At 30.1% G+C, this 20,331-nt stretch overlaps 1 protein-coding gene across 1 annotated transcript in view; it reads right to left on the bottom strand.

Moving 5' to 3' along the window:
* Positions 1-16,406, bottom strand: part of LOC142333013 (protein kinase C-like 2) — a 48,804-nt gene extending 32,398 nt beyond the window's left edge. Inside the window, exon 1 of the mRNA XM_075379784.1 lies at positions 16,128-16,406. Within this exon, the coding sequence (XP_075235899.1) occupies positions 16,128-16,301 (174 nt within the window). The 5' untranslated portion in view covers positions 16,302-16,406. The remainder of the gene's footprint in view (positions 1-16,127) is intronic.
* Positions 16,407-20,331: the final 3,925 nt, after the last annotated feature.

Genomic DNA, 20,331 nt, shown 5'->3' with positions numbered 1-20,331 from the left:
GATTGCAGCTGTACGCCGATTGTTTGGACAACGTGTCATTTCAGGAAATGGTGACATTAGATGGCCTCCCAGATCGCCTGATCTCTCAGCTTGCGATTACTTTTTGTGGGGTCACCTTAAAAGCAAAGTGTTCCACAGTAGACCTGCTACAACGGAAGAACTGAAGGAAAAGATCCGAGAAGCAATTGCGGAAATTCCAGTTGAGATGTTACGTCAAACCATGAACAATTTAACGAAGAGACTTCGTGAGTGTTTACGTAGAAGAGGAGGTCACCTGCAAGACGTCATCTTTAAAAAATAAACTAAAATGTATGTATCCTAAAATGGCAACATTTGTACAATTACATGAAATAAAATTCATTTAAAAAAAAATATATTTCATTAACGTTATTTAATTTTTTAAATTTCCCGTTTCTTTGAATCTCTCTCTGTATATAATCAATCATCAGGTTTGTTTGAATGGTATAATCAAACGAAAAAAAAGAGAAATCAATCCATTCCACAGTTTTATATCTTTGCTAGCCTGGTATTAGATGTTTATTATATATAGGAATGACTATGATAAATATCTTATAAATTTTAAAGTAGTATCGATTGCTACCGTCGTGAATACATTAATAAATATCAGTGAAATTTAATAAAATTACATCTGACGTTGTTTAATTTCAATCATTTTCCGGTAACGGTTTACTAAGAGCTTTCGCAAAATATCACACATTACTGACGATCTGTGATATTATACTTAACAGAAAAAATTTGGATTGGATTCGTTGTTAAGCTATCGATGTGAACAAATGACTGAATTCTTGCTCCGCGAATTAGGGTTTGTTTTCGTTGTTTTTCGTTTATGGTTTTTGTTATTAACTGTTATTTTGTTGCGTTTTATCCGTCGTTTTGTTGTGTTTTTAGAGTTTTAGTTTGTTTTGTTTACGTTTTTGTGTTTCCTGTTTGTCGTTTTGCGTATTTTTTGCACTTTTATAATTTTTTTACTTAGTTCCGCATCGTTAATTAACGTATTCGTTGTTAATTTGTTGATGGTCATTACTTTCGTTTTGTTCTTGTTTATTTTCATACGGTAGTTGTTGCGTAGGACTTCATCCATGTCGTTCATTGTTTCTTCTAAATCCTTTTTACTCTCAGCTAGAATTAGCTGAGAGTAAGAAGAAATATCATCAGCAAATCGTAGCATCTTTATTTTTTCACCTGGTACTGTTACTCCGGATCTAAAATGTTCTTTAACACCATTAACTGCTTGTTCTGTATAAAGATTAAAAAGTAACGGTGGTAGGGAACATCGTTGTCGGACTCCCTTTTTTATTACGGCTTCTTTCTTATGTTCTTCGATTATTACTGTTGCTCCTGCTTTCTTTAGTATCATGACAATAAAACTTTTTGAAGTCTGACAGAACTTCCCCCTTTTCGTAAATATTACATACCAATTTTTATAATCTATCTATCGCTTCCTAACCTGCACTGCACAGTAATTCTGTAGGTATCCCGTCAATCCCATTAGCCTATCGGCCATTCGAATCTTTTAATGCTCTCTTAAATTCCGATCTCAGTATTGATCTCCCTTTTCATCCTCTTTGACTTCCTCCTCTTCCTCTATAACATCATTTTTTAATTCATTTCTTCCGTATAACTCTTCAATATATTTCACCCACCTATCGACCTTTTCTTTAGTATTATAAATCGGTGTACCATCTTTGTTTAGCACATTATTAGATTTTAATTTATGAACCACAAAATTCTCCTTAAATTTCCTGTATGCCCCGTCCATTTAACCGATAATCATTTCTCTTTCCACTTCCGAACACTTTTCTTTAACACACTCTTCTTTCGCTAATTTGCACTTCTTATTTATAATGTTTATAATATTTCTTAACTGTCGATAGTTCCTTTTACCTTCTTCATCACTATCATTCTTATAATTTCTACGTTCATCCAACAGCTGCAATATATCCTTTGATATCCAAATTTTCTATCAATTCTCTTTGTTCCGTCTAGTTCGCTTCTGCTGATTTAAGAATTTACTTTTTAACATTCTCCCATTCTTCTTCTATATTTTCTACCTTATGTTTTTTGCTTAGACCTCTTGCGATATCCTCCTCAAAAATCTTCTTTATCTCCTCTTCCTCAACCTTCTCTAGATTCCACCGATTCATTTGACACCTTTTCTTCAGGTTTTTAAACCCCAATCTACATTTCATTATCACTAAATTATGGTCCCTATCAATATCTGCACCAGGGTAAGTTTTACAGTGGACGAGTTGATTTCTAAATCTTTGTTTAACCATCATATAATCTGTCTGATACCTTGCTGTATCATCTGGTTTTTTCCATGTGTATATTCGTCTATTATGATTTTTAATCTGGGTGTTGGCAATTACTAAATCATACTTCATTCAAAACTCAATAAGTCGGTCCCCTCTTTCATTCCTTATGCCAAGCCTGTATTCACCCACAATAGTTCCTCCTTGCCTTTTCCAGTGTTTGCATTCCAATCTCCAACTATTATTATATTTTCATCCCCTTCAATCATTAGCGCTTAAAGATAACGAATCAGACAAACCTCCGACTGTTTACCTCTCACCAGAACGAAAGACAAAAATCTCAACCACGTCGATACAAATCAGTTTACAGATCGTCTCTATATATTATATAATTGGAAACTATTCCAAACTGAACGAAAAAACAACAAAAATAGATCATTTTTTAAAAATATAGGTTTGAATATTAATTTTACCAAATAAAAAGAAAACCAAAATACGTTTGATAACTAAATACGATGGTTTTAAAGGCAACCCGGATTCATTCACATAATCTGGAATTTTTTCGTAAAAAAATGAGTTTTATTAAACAAAATTATTATAATACGGTGTGAAAATGAAAGGTAAGATTACAAAATTAATGAAAATAGAAGATAATAAATCAATGAATGTTTAAAAAAAGAAAACTAAAGAATATTAAAAAAATAGAATAGTAATAAGAAGATAATAAATCAATGAATGTTTAAAAAAAGAAAACTAAAGAATATTAAAAAAATAGAATAGTAATATGTAAGCATAAAATTAAATCAAACAAAAAATGGAAATTATGAGATACAATCAGACTTTCTAGAGTATACTTCTGTATGAATATGAAATATTGGATACTAAAATAAATACCTAAATAAAGGCTTAAAACTGAGGAGTAGACATTAAGAGATTGGAGAAAATCAAATTGAAAATGTAAAAAATTAAGACATAACAAGGAAAATGAACGAGAAACAATTCAGACTGGGAAAAATATACAGAGTGATTCACGAAGAATGTAACAAAAACTTTCAGGCCATGTTCTACTGGTAAAATTAAGGAGAAAGTTCATGTAAATATACATTCAGAAAAGGCTTCATTAGCGAATGTCGGCTGGCGAAAGATTTCGCCCTCATTACGCCTTATATAAAATTAATCCGGATTGTAATTCTAAGGACCTGAATTAAGTAATTTTATACGAAACCTGACCTAAATAATTGAAAAAATAAAAAATAAGTTCCAAAACAGTATTTTTAGTAGCTTTTGAGAAATCTGGTATAAAAAAAAAAAAAAACTAGATTGGTGTTGGAAAATAATTTTTGGCGTAAAAAAACTTTGTTAAATGGCTAATAAATACATAAAAGTTTAACAAAAATTTGTGAAGAATTTGATTCTAAGTAAATTGTTACGAATAAAGTTCACAGAAACTAAATTCAAACATAAGAATTTTGAACTAATACAAAATAATCCTGTTAAATACAGACCACCAAAATCATTGATCGTCGGGCAATTTACTTAGTCATTGCTCTATCCACCGAGCCGGAAGAAATTTTCAGCAGTTTATTTGTTACTTTTCTAAAATATTTAATTCTTTGTTGTGTAATATTAAAAATTTCGTTTTGTTTAAATCACCTAGTTAAAATCTGCCGCATTTTGATATGTTTTGCTTTTAATAAACTTTGAAATTCTGATGTTTATATTTGGTTTCTGTGGACTTAACAATTCATACCATACCATACCATTTTACTCGGAATCTAATTCTGGCCAAGTTTTGTCTATTTTTTTACTAACCCTAGAGCTACTTTACGCCAAAAATTAAATAACGTAAACTGCTAAAACAGTTCTACGATCAAATTTTTTTAGGCCAAATTTCACACAAAACCAACTAAATTTATCTCTTAATTTGGTTCAAAGAATTATAGTCTGGTTTAATTTTACCGAAGGTGCAGAAACCAGAGCGAAATCTTTCGCCAGCCGACACTCGCTAACGAAGCGTTTCCGAATCTATGTTTATATAAAATTTCTACTTTATATTCATCAGTAGAATATTTCCTGAACGTCTGTTATATTTTTCGTGAATCACTCCGTATAAAAAAAAGAAGTTAATTTAAACAGTGCTAGAAGGATCACTAGAAAATACAAAAACGAGAGACTAGATAAAAGCACCACCATCTAAATAAAGTTTATAAAAAAGAAATTCTCAAAATTTAGTACTACCACTCCCCCATTTCTGCCTTTCATCCGAGGTCCCGGGTTCGAATCCCGGTCAAGCGGGGCAATTTCATACGCTAAAAATTTCCATTTTCTCATTCCCATGTACAAACTTCTTTGAAAGCTTTTGTGGTGAATTAATTCATCAGTTAGTCAGTCAGTTAAATAGAGAAGAATAGAAATAAGCATGGGTAAGGGACCTGCCTAAGGGTAGATATGATGATGTCAATTGACCTAATTAATCTTACTGATTAAATGATTGATCGTATACAAAAAATAATCGAACACTTGAATGCAAAAAAAAAAACAGCAACATAGTTTTACTTCAGAATAACAAAGAGATTGAAGAATAATGTATAAACAAAATTATACATTACTCTCTGCATGGCAACAATTATTACTGGAATGGTCAATAAAATTTCAACGACTAACAGAATAATGATTAGGGAATAAAATAAAACCGATCACGATTGTTTTGAATTATTATGAAGCGCATTATTATAGCTTCAAACTAATCCGCAAAAACATAACACATAAGTGTAGTTTTTTATTCTTTATCTTTGAAAAAAATTCTCTTTTTGGTTTTATTTTAATAATAATATTTGAATGCCGTTCAATCTATTCATTTAAAAAGCTGAAATTCTCTGAGTAATCTATCAAACTTTTTGTCCAATGAATTAATAACATTGGATAAATGCCAATTTGAAAAATAAAACTGTTTTAAACGACTTAAAAATATAATCCAGTGTTTGTGAAGTCATTAAAACCATAACCAGGGTTACAGACGTTTCTAAATCGCTAAACATTTGTTAATATACTAAAGTTGTTGATCGGCTAAAATATTTTAAATAAAAGTTCAATTTATTTTAATCCTAAAAGAAAACTCTTACTATTATAAATGATTATTATAAAAAGAATTACTGATTTATTAAAATATAAGCTACTTATAATTACGGAATTTCAAACCTAAATTCCTCAATAACGGTTCTTATGAATTTTAAATATTATTTTTTTTATTTTTAAGCGACACATTTAATTTTTATATTTATATTTTATTCAACACAGATAATCACAAAATTACTTATAGGGTGATAAGAAAATAAATAAAACTTCGATTATAATTTTTTTGCCATCCGGAAAAATATACTGTATGATATTTAAGTATTTCAACAGCTTTATACTGCATATCTGAGAGGTATTTGGAAGTAGAAAGAAATGGGGTTTTACATAGTTAAAATAAAGTTTGTGCATTATGGTGAGTTTTTGCTTTTTGCGTGATTTATTAACACGAAAAATTTGATTCAGTTATCAAGTGAGTCACGATAATAGAAAAAAACAAGATGGCCGCCATATCTATTTAGGCCTACTTTTGCAATAATTTTATTGTTTATCATCGGATTTTTACGACTAGGGTGTCTTTCTGTTCACAAAAAATGCTTCATAATTTTTATAATACAACACAATTTGATAAATCTAATAATTCCTAAGATATTTAAGTTTGAAAAATTGAAACTACCGACATTTTGAAATTTGTCAAAGAAATGTATCGTTATTTCTTTCCCATTAAAAAAAATGTTAATTTAAAATGAAGTAAAAACATTATTGCGTTATCTCCAACCGTTCTTGAAAAATATTTTTTTTTCTTAAAAAAAAACACAAAATGAAGGACAGAGAGAAAAATATGCGTTTTTAGATGTATGTTCATTGAAAAACTTTTCGTCAGATGTTAAGTAGTATCACATCCTAGAGTTTGGCCTCTTAAAGAACACTCTGTATAGAAAAGTAGTCTGAAATATTTTCATTTTAAAAAATTCTTTTCAGCACGCTGGAAGGCTGAGGTAGATTTCACCAGTGCTAAGTAGTGGATAAAAAAGATTTCCACCTTAAAATTAAGAAAAACTTCAAATTTACTCATTACGACAATGGTTGCAAGTGAAAAAAGTTTCACATGTTTAGCATACGACAAGTCCCATCGTTTTACAATTCCAGTAACATTCTGGTCATCCCCTGCCGTAAGGGTTGGTCATATCGAAAATTGTTTCAGCCAAAAGTTTTAGGTAATTTTTAGAAGACTAAAGACCACTTTAAACCGATTCGATACTGTGTTTATTAAGGGAGGTATGATTTTTTGTCTTCGAAACCTCATTTTTCCCACCTCCTGGGCCAGTGGTTGGTAATATCTAAAAACTTTACTTAAATAAGTTTTAGACCCTTATCCAAAAAATAGTAGGAATTTTAACTGAATTCGAAATTTTACTTAATAAAAAAGTTATAGCGATATTTTATTTTTTCGAAAAAGCCCCCCATTTCCAGTCCCATGGTTCGATTTTGCCCATTAACAAACTCGACCGAGATTTTCGGTCGTTATATTTTATATATAAATTTAAAAGTGATTGACGCAAAATTACGGGAGTTATCGTGTCCACAAGAAAGTGAAATATATATAAATAAATTGAACGGTACTTACGTATTAACGCCACCGCAGCTACAGCTTCATTTAAAAACATAGTAGTTAATCGTTTTTCGGAGGAAAATGGGCCGATATAGAGTTTAATATAGATTCAAAACATCTCTTTATTAATTTTAATAAATGGTTATTAATATTGTAAATATAATTTAACCAAACTTAACCTACGCTCGCTTCGCTCGGTAACCTTGACTAATTAACAGGAGTGTTTTGATTATTTAAATAATAAATAATTGCAATAATTACTGAATTTAATAATAAATACTCAAAAAATTACGTTATTAATTAGTCAAGGTTAGCGAGCAAAGCGAGCGTAGATTAAGTTTGGTTAAATTATATTTATAAAATAAATAAATATAAATAACCATTTATTATAATTAATAAAGAGACTGTTCATTTTCCACCGTAATCCGATTGACTACTTTGTTTTTTAAATAAAGCTGTAGCTGCGGTGGGGTGGCGTTAATACGTAAGTATCTTTTGAACTGACAGCGGTTTTGAGATCTGGGGTTGTGAAACACAAAGATATATCAAAATTTTCAGGAAGTCGAATCATGGTACTCATTAAAATATACCTACTGTATAAGAAAGCTACCTAAAAAATTAATTGTCCACAAATATAATGAAATAAACTATTTTGTAATTTGCGGGGGACTTTACTCATTTACGAAATGAGTAAAAATCTTTTACTCAAAATTGGATAATTCATTCAATTGGATAATTCATTCGGTTTAAAAAATAGATAGTTTAATAAAAATAAAAATAATTTATTTTTAATTATTAAAGATCTTTTACTTCATACAAAAGTCCATTTAAAATTTAAAACCACTATATCGTTTATATTAAACATCGGAAATTTTCAAGTCATTTAAATTAAAAGTGATGCATTGATATTAAAGTGTAAGCTGCCCTATCCTATTCGTATTTTATTGTAATATAATACTAAATTTCAACGTGTTTTTTCATATTATAATTTATTATAAGCGTGTCGTTACACGTGTATTAATCGTATTTTTTTTTTTTTTTTTTTTATGACAGGCATTTTTAATATTATTATGTTCTATTAAATAAAATGTTTTATCTGTTTAATTTTTAAATAGCAAATGTAATATCTCTTATTACATTAGACCGGAACTCTCGTTTATAATTCTATTTTGTAATATGTCGACTTTAGAATATAAACAATATATATATATACTAGCTCTACCCGCCACGCTTCGCTGTGGCACATTGTGGTTGCATGGATGAGAAATGAGAAACAAAAGAAAGCATACGTTTCATAGAAGTTTAATTTTTCAATACTTGTGGATATACAATATTTTTTGTTTTTCCACTGTCTGCGTAGATATAAAGGCTATCTGGTTTGCCGACTCGGGAACACGCAATATACAGTTGTCCATGTGAGAAGCAATCCGCATCTAAATCTAAACCACACAATTCTAAAGATTGACATTGAGCTTTATCGATTGTGATTGCAAATGCCAATCGAATTGAGAATTGCAATCTTTTAAATTAAAATGGTGTATCGGTCGGGATCATGGGTATTCGAGGAATGAGGCATCTTCACCTTTGAAAGACCCCGTTAAAATCGTTGCTTCCACTACGTTATTCATCAATTTCTTAACTGCAAGTCGCGTGCCGTTGCAGAGTTTTGGCTGATTAATATTCCACCACAGGATAATTGTCATTTTTTGATCGAACCGTTGCTAGAATCAATCTCATGAAGAATGTTTTCCCAGTTCCTCCCAGCGCATCCAAGAAGAAGGTCCCCAACTCCGTCATTTATCATTTGCATTATGCGATCATAAATGCCTTTCTGTTCACGCGTTAATTTGGGAATGTTTGATTGGACATATGACTGAAGATCACCAATGTTGTAACTCTGTTCACGGCGTAAATCCACATCAAATGAAGCAATCGCAGCTCGGGTGGGTGCTGGCATTCCCCCTGACTAAGAACTTTATTTGCAATAGCTAAGCACTTGTCTTCAATATTTATCAATGCTTCGTTGAAAATGCCTTCTGCAAATTCCACGGTCATATTGGTATATTCTAGGCGTACTCTATGCAAAATATCCTCAGCCATATGCGATCGATATCTTTCCCATAACTCTGTGGGAGATGAAGGGAAGCAAGCGGTCAATATAATTGCGAATAATGCGTGAATTTGGTTTGGATGTGCAGTGTTGCACGCGTCATTAATACATATATCACACTGTTGGTCGTTTTCTAATAAATTCAGAGCTTGGTGAAAGGCGCAGCTCAATCACGATACGATCACACAAAAGTACCTCGATTAAAGTGAATATTTAATTCAGATTGTATAATAATCTGAATCAGATGCAAGTGAATACGTTTTTTTTTTTTTTGTTAATAAACAATGTAATTGGGAACAGGTATTGTTTCACATGTGACTGCGGTTGTCGTTAGCTAGTATGGCGAGTGTTCCCCTCGCTTCCGGCAGATAGCGCGGTCACTGGTACACACTGACCGTTAAAAAAACTGTTTTCTCGCGGTCGCGGGTATGTGACTGATGCGAAAAATAGATAAAAACAATCTTTGATGCGGATTATATATCGTGCTAAAATTTGAGCTCAATCGATACAGAACATTTTGAGTTTTTGAACCGTACACAAACGAACTTAACATTTTTATATATAACGATTTGTGGGCTGCGAAAAAAAGCCCTTAAGTCGCGTGAAAAAACACATCATTTTAAATGCTTACAAAAGCAGAGTAATGCTTACAAATTACAGAATAATCAAACGGCGTTGATTTCAGATGTTAATAAACTGCTAACGTAAGTAGAAGTTGTGCTGCTTCAGTGTACAACGTGATTCTCGAGTATGAATCTACTAATGAATTACGGTCTCCAGAGAAAACAAAACCCCGCAGGTCAATTGAGAAAAAGGTGAGATTTTGATAAAAACACGATTCGTAAAATAATTACACGAATTTGAATTATTTAGAAATAGTTTAGCGGAGTATTATGTCCCTTGGAAGAGAATTCGGTTATTGTCTTCGACAACGCTTCTTATCATTAAACGAAAAGAATTCCAGCCGTGTTATAAAAAAAACAATGATATCAAAATGTGGCTTAGTTCAAAAGGAATAATTTTTGAAGAGGTTTAAGTTAATGTTCAATCATTGCAAATGGTTTCGCGTATTAAAAATAATTATAGTCCGTATAAAATTGATTTGACACACAACGCCATATTGGTAAGTCGTGTTTTTATTCGACTCCTAACGAATATGTTTGCCGGCCTCCGTGGCGCGAGTGGTAACGTCTCGGACTTTAATCCGGTGGTTCCGAGTTGGAATCCCGGTCAGGCATGGCATTTTCATACGCTATAAATCATTCATATCATCATCTGAAGCAATGCATAACGGTGGTTTCGGAGGTTAGAAAAAAAAAAAAAAAAGAATACTTAGTTGTGTGGTTTCAGTGTTAGTATTTGTGAATTTTGTTGTTTACTTTTACATAGCAAAAAACGTAAATGACTAAAAAACGATTGTTTGGTCATATATATGTAAAAAAATAACCTAACAAAGGATTTTTTGGTCATTATGTAGGGATATTATTTTCTGTGTATTTGGTTATTTCGACTTTTTTTGTTTGCATAGTCTTAAGTCTATCTGGGCTATAAGAAAGTTGGGTGTTTTAATTTATTTACTGTAAGTCATCCTTCTTTGTGGCATTTATCTTTTTGTTTTGGTGGTTTTATTTGAAATAAAATACAGATGTTTTAGCTGTTAAATATAATTCAAAGAATTTTGTTACTTAATAAGTTGCGATTTTGTTTACATTGGCAACGGCCATACGGGCTCTTTGTGATTGGTCGTTGTGTTTGACAGCGGCCATCTTGCATTGATCTGATTGGTTTTCCCGTGTTTACAGTTCCAAATTAAAAATGTACAAATTAAAAATAGATAGATAGATTTATTAAAAATTGATTAAAACAATCTTTGATGCGGGTTATAAATCGTGCTAAAATTTGAGCTCAATCGGTGCAGAACATTTTGAGTTTTTGAAGCGTACACAAACGAACTTAACATTTATATATATATATATAAAACTTTTTTCTTCAGGGTTTTAGCCTTTTTTTTTTCTGTTTAGCCTCCGGAACTACCGTAAGGTATTACTTCAGAGAATGAATAAGGATGATATGTATGAATGTAAATTAAATGTAGTCTTGTACAGTCTCAGTTCGTCCATTCCTGAGGTATGTGGTTAATTGAATCGCAACCACCAAAGAACACCGGTATCCACTATCTCTCTCTCTCTTTCCTGTTTAGCCTTCGGTAACTACAGTTTAGATAATACTTCAGGGTATCCACCATCTAGTATTCAAATCCGTAAAAAAGTAATTCTTGCCTTTGCTATGATTAGAACCTTAGAACTCTCGATTTCAAAATCAGCTGATTTGCGATGACGAGTTAACCACTGGACCAACCCAGTGAGTTTACCAATTAAGCTTGCTACTCTTCATGACCTGCGAAATTGTATTGACAGCAGTGAATTCAATAACCAGGGAGCAGTTATCAACAAAAATATTTTTTTTTTAATTAATGAAATATTTGGTACAAGGGGAAGGTACATCGGTTCGAATCCGACTTTTTTAAATTTTTATTTATTTATTAATTATTTTTTTTTTTTAATGAAATGTATATAAAATTTTATTTCACTAATAACTTCAATTTTTTTTTTCATATTATTTGATTTTTTTTTTATTGTTATTGAATTATTTATTATAATTTTTTTTTTTACATCAGAGATTAATAAATAAATATAACTAAATTAAAAATAGTTTTAAAAAAGAAAAGATTTCATCGGTGCTAAGGAGGGGATAAAAAAAATTTCACCTTAAAGTTAAGAAAAACTTCAAATTTACTCAATACAATGATTGCATGTGAAAAAAGTTTCATATGTTTAGCGTACGACAAGCCCCACCTTCTTACAATTCCAGTAATATTTTGGCCATCCCTTGCCGTAAGGGTTGTTCATATGAAAAATTATTTCAGACAAAAAGTTTTATGTAATGTTTAGAGAACTAACGACCACTTTAAACCGATTCGATACTGTGCCTATTAAGAGAGGTATAATTTTTTTGTCTTCAAAATCCTATTTTTTTCCATTCCCTGGGCCAATTTTTTTTTTTTTTTTTTTTTTTTTTTTTTTTTGTTTTGGTCATCCCTTAACACCTTAACATAAGAGTTGGTCATATCAAAAATTGTTACAGACAAAGGTTTTATGGAATGTTTAAAGGACTGACGAACACGTTAAACCGATGCGATACTGTGTCTATTAATGGAGATGTGATATTTTGTCTTCAAAACCTAATTTTTCCCACTCACTCAGCCAATGGTTGGTATACCAAAAAACTTCATTTAAGTTTTAGGCCCTTATCCAAAGGATCGTAGGAACTTTAAACGAATTCGATATTTTACTTAATAAAAACTTTATAGCAATATATTTTTTTTTTCGAAAAAGCCACCCCCATTCCACCTCCCATGGTTCGATTTTGACCGTTAACAAACTCGATGGAGATTTTAAGTAGAGTTTTTTTTAGATAACAATTTGAAAGTGATTGGCGCAAAATTACGGCAGTTCTCGTGTCCACAAGAAGGTGGACACATTTTAACTGACGGTGGTTTTGGGGTCTGGGGGATGTGAAACGCGAAGATATATCGAAATGTTCCTGAAGTCGAATCGTGGTACCCATTACAATAACTAGCTTTCTTATGATATCTACCTAAAAGGGGAACCAACAAAATCGATACTTGTTTTATGAACAAGTCTCACACACACATTGAATTAAAAAATTGAAAACTTCATTTTCATTTCTTTAAATCAGAAATTTAAATAATATAAAACTATTATATTTTCATTTTTAAGTGTTTTTCAATCAGTTTATTTTTTATAAACATTAATTTCATATTAAACATTTTAAATATTTTTATTTAAAATATATATATATATATTAAAACAGCTTTGTTTTATATACATATATATGTACTGTATATAAAAATAAAACATATATGTATATAAAATATGTTTCTGGAACACAGGAATATGTTTTATAACATTCTCCAATTTATTTTCTTGAATTTTTGCTTGAAAACACTTTTAAGACTATAATAGCTACATGCTGTTTAAATCATTACGTTATAAAACTAAATAATGACAACAAAAAGACAAAAAAGGTCTTCTTATTCTGTATATACAGTTTAATATTTTATTAAAGAAATTAAAAAAAAAAACCCTTTCAATATGCCAGAAGGTAGAGGTAGGTATTTCACCGGTGCTAAGTAGGGTATAAAAAAATTCCACCTTAAAATTAAAAAAATCTTCAAATTTAGTCAATACCACAATGGTTACATGTGAAACTTTTTTCACATGTTTAGCATACGACAAGCCCATCTTCCTAATATTTCAGCAAAATTTTGGTCATCCCTTACCGTAAGGGTTAGTCATATCAAAAATTTTATCACACAAAAGTTTTAGGTAATGTTTAGAGGACTAACGTCCACTTTAAATCGATTCGATACTGTGTCTATTAATGGAGAGATGATGTTTTTTGTTTTCAATACCCCATTTGTTCCACTCCTGGGCCAATGGTTGGTGATATCAAAAAACTTTACTTATATAAGTTTTAGGCCTTTATCCAAAGAATAGTAGGAACTTTAAAGAAATTCGATATTTTATTTAATAAGAAAGTTATAGCGATATTTTGTTTTTACTGTTTGTTTTTTTTTTTTTTGTTTTGATCATCCTTTGCCGTAAGGGTTGGTCATATGAAAAGTTGTTACAGATAAAAGTTTTAGGTAATGTTTAGAGAACTAACTACCACTTTAAACTGATTCAATACTATGCCTATTAAGGGAGGTATAATTTTTTTTGTCTTAAAAACCCTATTTTTTTCTATCTCCTGGGCCAATGGTTGGAGATATTAAATACTTTACTTATAAGTTTTAGGTCTTAGATAAGTTTTAGGCCCTTATCTAAAGAATAGTAAGAACTTTAAACGAATTCGACATTTCACTTAATAAGAAAGTTACAGCGATATTTTGTTTTTTTAAAAAAGCCACCACCACCATTTCCACCCACATGGTCTGATTTTGACCGTTAACGAACTCGACCGAGATTTTAGGACGATTTATTTTTAAGGAACAATTTGAAAGTGATTGACGCAAAATTACGGCAGTTATTGTGTCCACAAGAAAGTTAAATATTTACGCTGTTGAACTGATGGTGGTGTTAAGGTCTGGGGGGATGTGAAAGGTGAAGGAAGATATGTCGAAATTTTCCGGAAGTCGAATCACGGTACCTATTACAATAGGTAGCTTTCTTATTAAATCTACCTAAAAGAAACTCTCACTTAAATTAAAAGGAAAACTTAAACAAGAGTTATTTACTTCACAAAATAAATAAAAGAACCATCGAAATAGGTCCTTGTCGTTAAATAAGACTTCTTATTTTTGAATCTTGCAACATGATTCAAATAACAAAAAAAAAAAAACATATAAATAACTTGGAAAACTCTTTTCGGTCTTTGAGATCCGTTTATAAATGAAAACAATTTTTTTTTTTTTTTTTTTTTTTTTTATTAATAACTACATGGTAAAAACAATTAAAATATTTTAAACGTGAATAACACATTATTTTTAGAAATATGATTCAAACAATAAACCATATATAAAGATTTAAAATAACTGTCAACCATAGTTGCGAAATTTTCTCGGTTGTATTTAACTCCCCCATTAGTTTAAAAGTGAACTCTACTCCACCCATTTTCCGATTTTTATGAAATTCTAAACAGTAGCTACGTCCTATATATACTTCTTCTAAAAACACCAAATTTCATGAATATTCGTTCGATTTCATAGACATAAAACAACTTAAGCGTCAATTCATATATATACATACAGATTTACCCTAGTTTTTGCTTTTTTTGTGGTCATGAACCTCAAAACTTGGATAATATATTAAAGAAACCCAGTTGGATACGAAAAAGTTTGACAGTTACAATACTGTCCTTTATATTACATTATAATAGCCAGGAAAGAAAATATATTGTACATTTTACAAAAAGATTGTCGGATTTTTTCTGTTATCCAGCCGGAATTATATTTTTATGTTTTTTTTTTTTTTTGTTTTTTTTTGTTTTTTCCATATATCCATTCGAACACAAGACTAGCCCTTTTCCACACGTAACTGCGAGTTAGTAACAAAACAGGGCAAACTTTTATCTCATATAATTGTATCATCCAAAACAACGCTTTTACAGCATACTGTTACACTGCAACTAACGAAATATCGCCTTAACTTCACAAATAAATATGCAATAGTAGAATATTAACAAAATTGAAACTTTCACATACCATTTTGTAATTAGGTTATACAAAAGCAGACTTGCCGTACGGAGAAAAATAACCCATAAAATATTTTTAAAAATGAAGCTACATAACTCGCGTATTTAACATATTCTAAAAACAAATAACAAGAACTAACCGCACTAATAATTACAGAACATTATTTTACAGAAGCATTAATTTTTTTGCACATAATAACGAGAAATCAACACTACGTACAAATAGACAACAAAAAATCTTATCTGTAAGCCGTACAGGCCAACAGAGGTAACAGTTTTACAAACTTAATTATTTACCACATTATTTAATATTATGATTTAAATAATACTAAATGGTAATTTTAAATAAACCCATGAGAAATAACAAAAAATAAATAACACGATACGAGGCACATAACAGAAAGGAATCAGATTGTTTTACAAGAGAAAGTCGGAAAATACATGGATAGAAAAAGATCTATTTAAAAAAAAATAAATAAAAGGAATAAACTATTAATGATAAGACTTTGATTTTTCAACAGATAAATAATAAAAAAATTTAATTTAACCTAACCTAACCTAACCTAACCTTAGAAAAAATTATTACTAATATAAATCATGAAAATTTACCTACCGATGTAAATATATTTTTAAAAGACCTAATTACACAAACAAATATAATAAAAAATTCAATATAAAATTTTTCACAGATATATCAATAAACAATATTTATAAATAACAACTAATTAAAAATCGAACACTAATTTTTTTTGTTTTTTTTTGTATATATGTTACTTTTACTTACATCATGAACATGATGGAAATGATGATGGTGATGATGATGATAATAACTACTAATTTTAGGTTTATCTTGATTAGAAGACGAACCGTATCTTTTCTGTGATGAATTACTGCTTAAACTTTTTTTTCTAGAATGTGTTCCACCCGTAAACATCATTTTGTCAGCTAAAATTTTCATTATTTCTTACAGAAATAAAAAATTTAATTGATATAAAAATCAACGAAAACACTAATCGATGAAAAACAACACCAAAATATATATGTATATTAAATATTGTTTAAAACACCAAAAAACACATTGCTATTTATAATTACAAAAAAAATAATAAATAGTTTTTTTTTATTAATTAATTTTAATTATTATTTAGAAAAATAAAAGCAAATCAATAGACTATTTTATTAGTCTCCGTACAATATATAATAATAAGAACATTATTGATATAATTAAACTCTGTATATATCGTACGTAATACCTATGAGATGGAGTGTCATAAAATAAAGCAAAACTATGATAGAGTAAAAACAATCTGTACTGCAACGCATAACACGGTTTTTTATTTTAATAAATTAAACCACAACAAAATAAATTAATGATAACGATTTTAAAAACATATATATATATATATATCAAAAATAGTAAACTTATAATTTTTATTTATAAAATAAAATACACTGGATGAATCAGTGTACGAGAACAAGACACAGTATGGCTTTTACAGTATAAGCAATGGAAGCAACAACGCGATACTACTACTAGCCTGACCCTCATCGACATAGTTTTCATTCTAAAAATAACTGGCAATTATAAGTTATTTGCCACTTGAATAGTTCACTGAAATATGTCGAGTAGTATGTATATATATATATATATATAACTTTCTTTTTTTAAAGTTAAAAATTTTTCCAAAATATTATAATAAAAAAATATGTATACATATATATATTTACAATTATAAATATACGCAAAACAAATAATAATAAAATACTCTAAAATGTTAAAAATATTTTTAAAAAAAGGCTTTTAAAAGAACTCTAAATAATATATACATTTAAAAATATATAAAATAATATAGTATAAATGTTTATCAAAAATAGGATATGTTTTTTTTAAATCTATAAATAATTATTAAAACAATTTAGCTTACACAAAATAATAAAAAAAAGTTATAAAAACATCGTAAATAACAACAAAACTTAATATTAAAAAAAATATATATAGGGCTGAAGTTAGTTTGTTTTTGTAGTATTGATTCCCTAGAACACCACTAGAAAGCGCTACAAACAACAAATATCATAGTGGTAACAAATGCATATAAAGATTTGAAATTCCTTATTTGAACCTCTTTTAACCATTAACATTGTAAATAAGTTTACTTTTACAAAAATTACAAAATATAGTATAAATGTTTATGAAAAATAGAATTAAAACAATTTAGCCTACATATAATAAAAAAATATAACAAAAACATAGTAAATAACAACAAACTTAATATTAAAAAATATATATATAGGCTGAAGTTACTTTTTTTAGTATTGATTCCTTAAAACACCGCTAGAAAGCGCTACAAACAACAAATATCATACTAGTAACGAATACGTATAAAGATTTGAACTTATTTATTTGAATCTCTTTTAACCAGTAACATTGTAAATAAGTTTAACTTTTACAAAAATTACAAATAATAAGGTATAATTTATTTTTAGTATTATTACTTTATAATTTTTTTATCACCAATAAATAGGTGATTAAAAAAAAAACACCAACAAAAAAGGGTGATTCAAAAAAAAAAATGTATACAGACTTTCAACTATGATAGAAAATTTATTGTCCTACCTACAATATTAAATTTATGGTAAAAATAAGGCTACAGTCCAATTTGAAAAATAAATGTACTTTCTTGTCAAACTGAATGTTCAAAATGGGTAATCCAAACAGTGGCCTTCAGCATCGATACATTTCTGAGTACGCATCACGATTGATGCCGTACCTCGCACCAAAGTGTCAATGTTATTTCTGCGCACACCGCTTGAATCTCATCCCAAACTGTGTCCAGGTTACATGATTTATGACGGAACACTTCATCTTTTACTGTGCCCATAAAAAGAAAAATTGAGCGGTGTAAGGTCTGGAGAGCGTATAGGAAATTCTATTGGTCCCCTGCGTCCTAACCATTGGTCTGGTACATTTTGATCCAGGTATGCTCGCACATATCTTTGATAATGCAGCTGGGTCCCATCTTGTTGGTAATAACACATGTCATAACCGTACATTTCACGAATGGTAGGGAAAATGAAATCAGCAAGCATCGTTAGGTAATTTTTTCCAATTACAGTACCTTAAAAACGGAAAAGAAAATGAATCTCCTAGAAGAAAAAAATCTGATGTGGACACCACATGATTTCCTTGTAGACCTATTAAATTACATAAAAACAGCTTTTAAAATAAAAAAAAATGTATTAATTACGAGTAGTAACTTTGATAATTTTTCATTTTTTTTTTATGTTATTATTGAATAATTATTATTTATCGTTAAAATATTTTTACAATCAAAAAGTTAAAAAAAAAGGAGATAAAGTCTGATTCGAACCGATGTGCCATCCCCTTGTACGATTCAAACATTTCATTAATTAAAATTTTATTTGGCTATAACTCTGGAACCAATGAAAATAAGTACCACTTATGATATATCTTTGAAAAGCTCTCAACGAGGGCTTATTACTTCAGTTAAGAAAAAATTTTAAATCCAAATTTTTTGGCCGATTTTGGATACTTTTGGTTCAGCCGATTGCAATTAAAAGGGGAAATGCACAACTAGATCTTACAACAGTCCTAAATTGAAAATTTTAACATGCTACGGCTAATCGTTTTTTTAATTATGCGAGATACATACGTACGTACAGACGTCACGCTGAAACTAGTCAAAATGGATATTTCCGTTGAAATCTGAAAACCGAAATTTTTCGCAATCATAATATTTCCTTTACTTCGTACAAGGAAGTAAAAACTGCATCACATATTCACACCAGGCCAATTCACAATCTTTTTAACAATAATGTGGGGATTATCTTCAGCCTTGTATATACAATTATGCCTATTGACGGTTCAATTAAGTTTAAATTGTGTTTTATCCATCAAACTCATAAATCCCAGTTCACGTGTAAACATCCCCATTCACGTGAACCCATTCACAAAATTGTACCCAGCTATCTAGACCGTCATCAGTTAGCGTCGCACCAGCCTTGAAATGTACACAAAATAGAAAGGTAAATGCCTTTCTTCAAAATGCGTCGCACACTACTAGTACTTATGCCCCTCTCACGTAACCCTTGCCTTACAGATTTTTGTGGTAAACGCTGAAACCAACAACGCACCTGAAAATTCATCTTTTATAACCGAGCGAGGTCATCCTGATCGATCTTTCTACACATCATACACTCTTCCATGGATCTCGAATTTGTCTCGTAGACGCGTGAAAGTCACATTTTGAACATTTACTTTAACCACCATTTGGAACATTCAGTTTGACCAGAAAGTACACTTATTTTTTAAATTGGATTCTAGCCTCATTTTTCCAAGAAATTTAACCTTGTAGATAGGATAATAATTGTTCTATGACAATTCAAAGTATACATTTTTTGGAAACACTCTGCAGAATGTCAAAACAACTATCACTGATATAAAAAAGTAGCTTTTATTTTGATCTTCTATATTGACAAAATAGTAAAAAATAATTATATTTACTGTTATAGAGGCCAAAACAAGGCGATGTCTTGCAAAATTTGATCGAACAAGTTCCTGTCGATATAATGTTGGCGCCTCATGAAATCGATTCACCTAGATGTTCATGTACTACACTCCTTGCGATTTCGTTTCTACTTTCCCGTCTAGATAGCGCTATAGCTCTAGAAGGGAAACTATTGCAATCAGTCCAATTTGGGTATATACCAGATACTGAGGTCTTAACATCTAAAAGAACCAAAAATCCGGGTGAAAATTTTCCGGATGTTAATGTTTGTGTGTGCGTGTTCGGTGTTGACCTCTAAATCATTTTATATCTCCAGAACTGCAGGACCGATTTAGACCAAACTTTCTCAGATTACTTCTATATATAGGGCAATGGTGCCAATAAATTTTCAACTTAAACATCAAGAGGTATGACTATAGAGCAAAATCACCCTCAGTATCTAGAGATTTCGCCTAAAGATAT

Source organism: Lycorma delicatula, chromosome 12, assembly GCF_047948215.1.
Source record: "Lycorma delicatula isolate Av1 chromosome 12, ASM4794821v1, whole genome shotgun sequence".
NCBI lineage: Eukaryota > Metazoa > Arthropoda > Insecta > Hemiptera > Fulgoridae > Lycorma > Lycorma delicatula.
The sequence above is the reverse complement of the archived record's forward strand: the minus strand, read 5'-3'. Positions and strand labels throughout refer to the sequence as shown.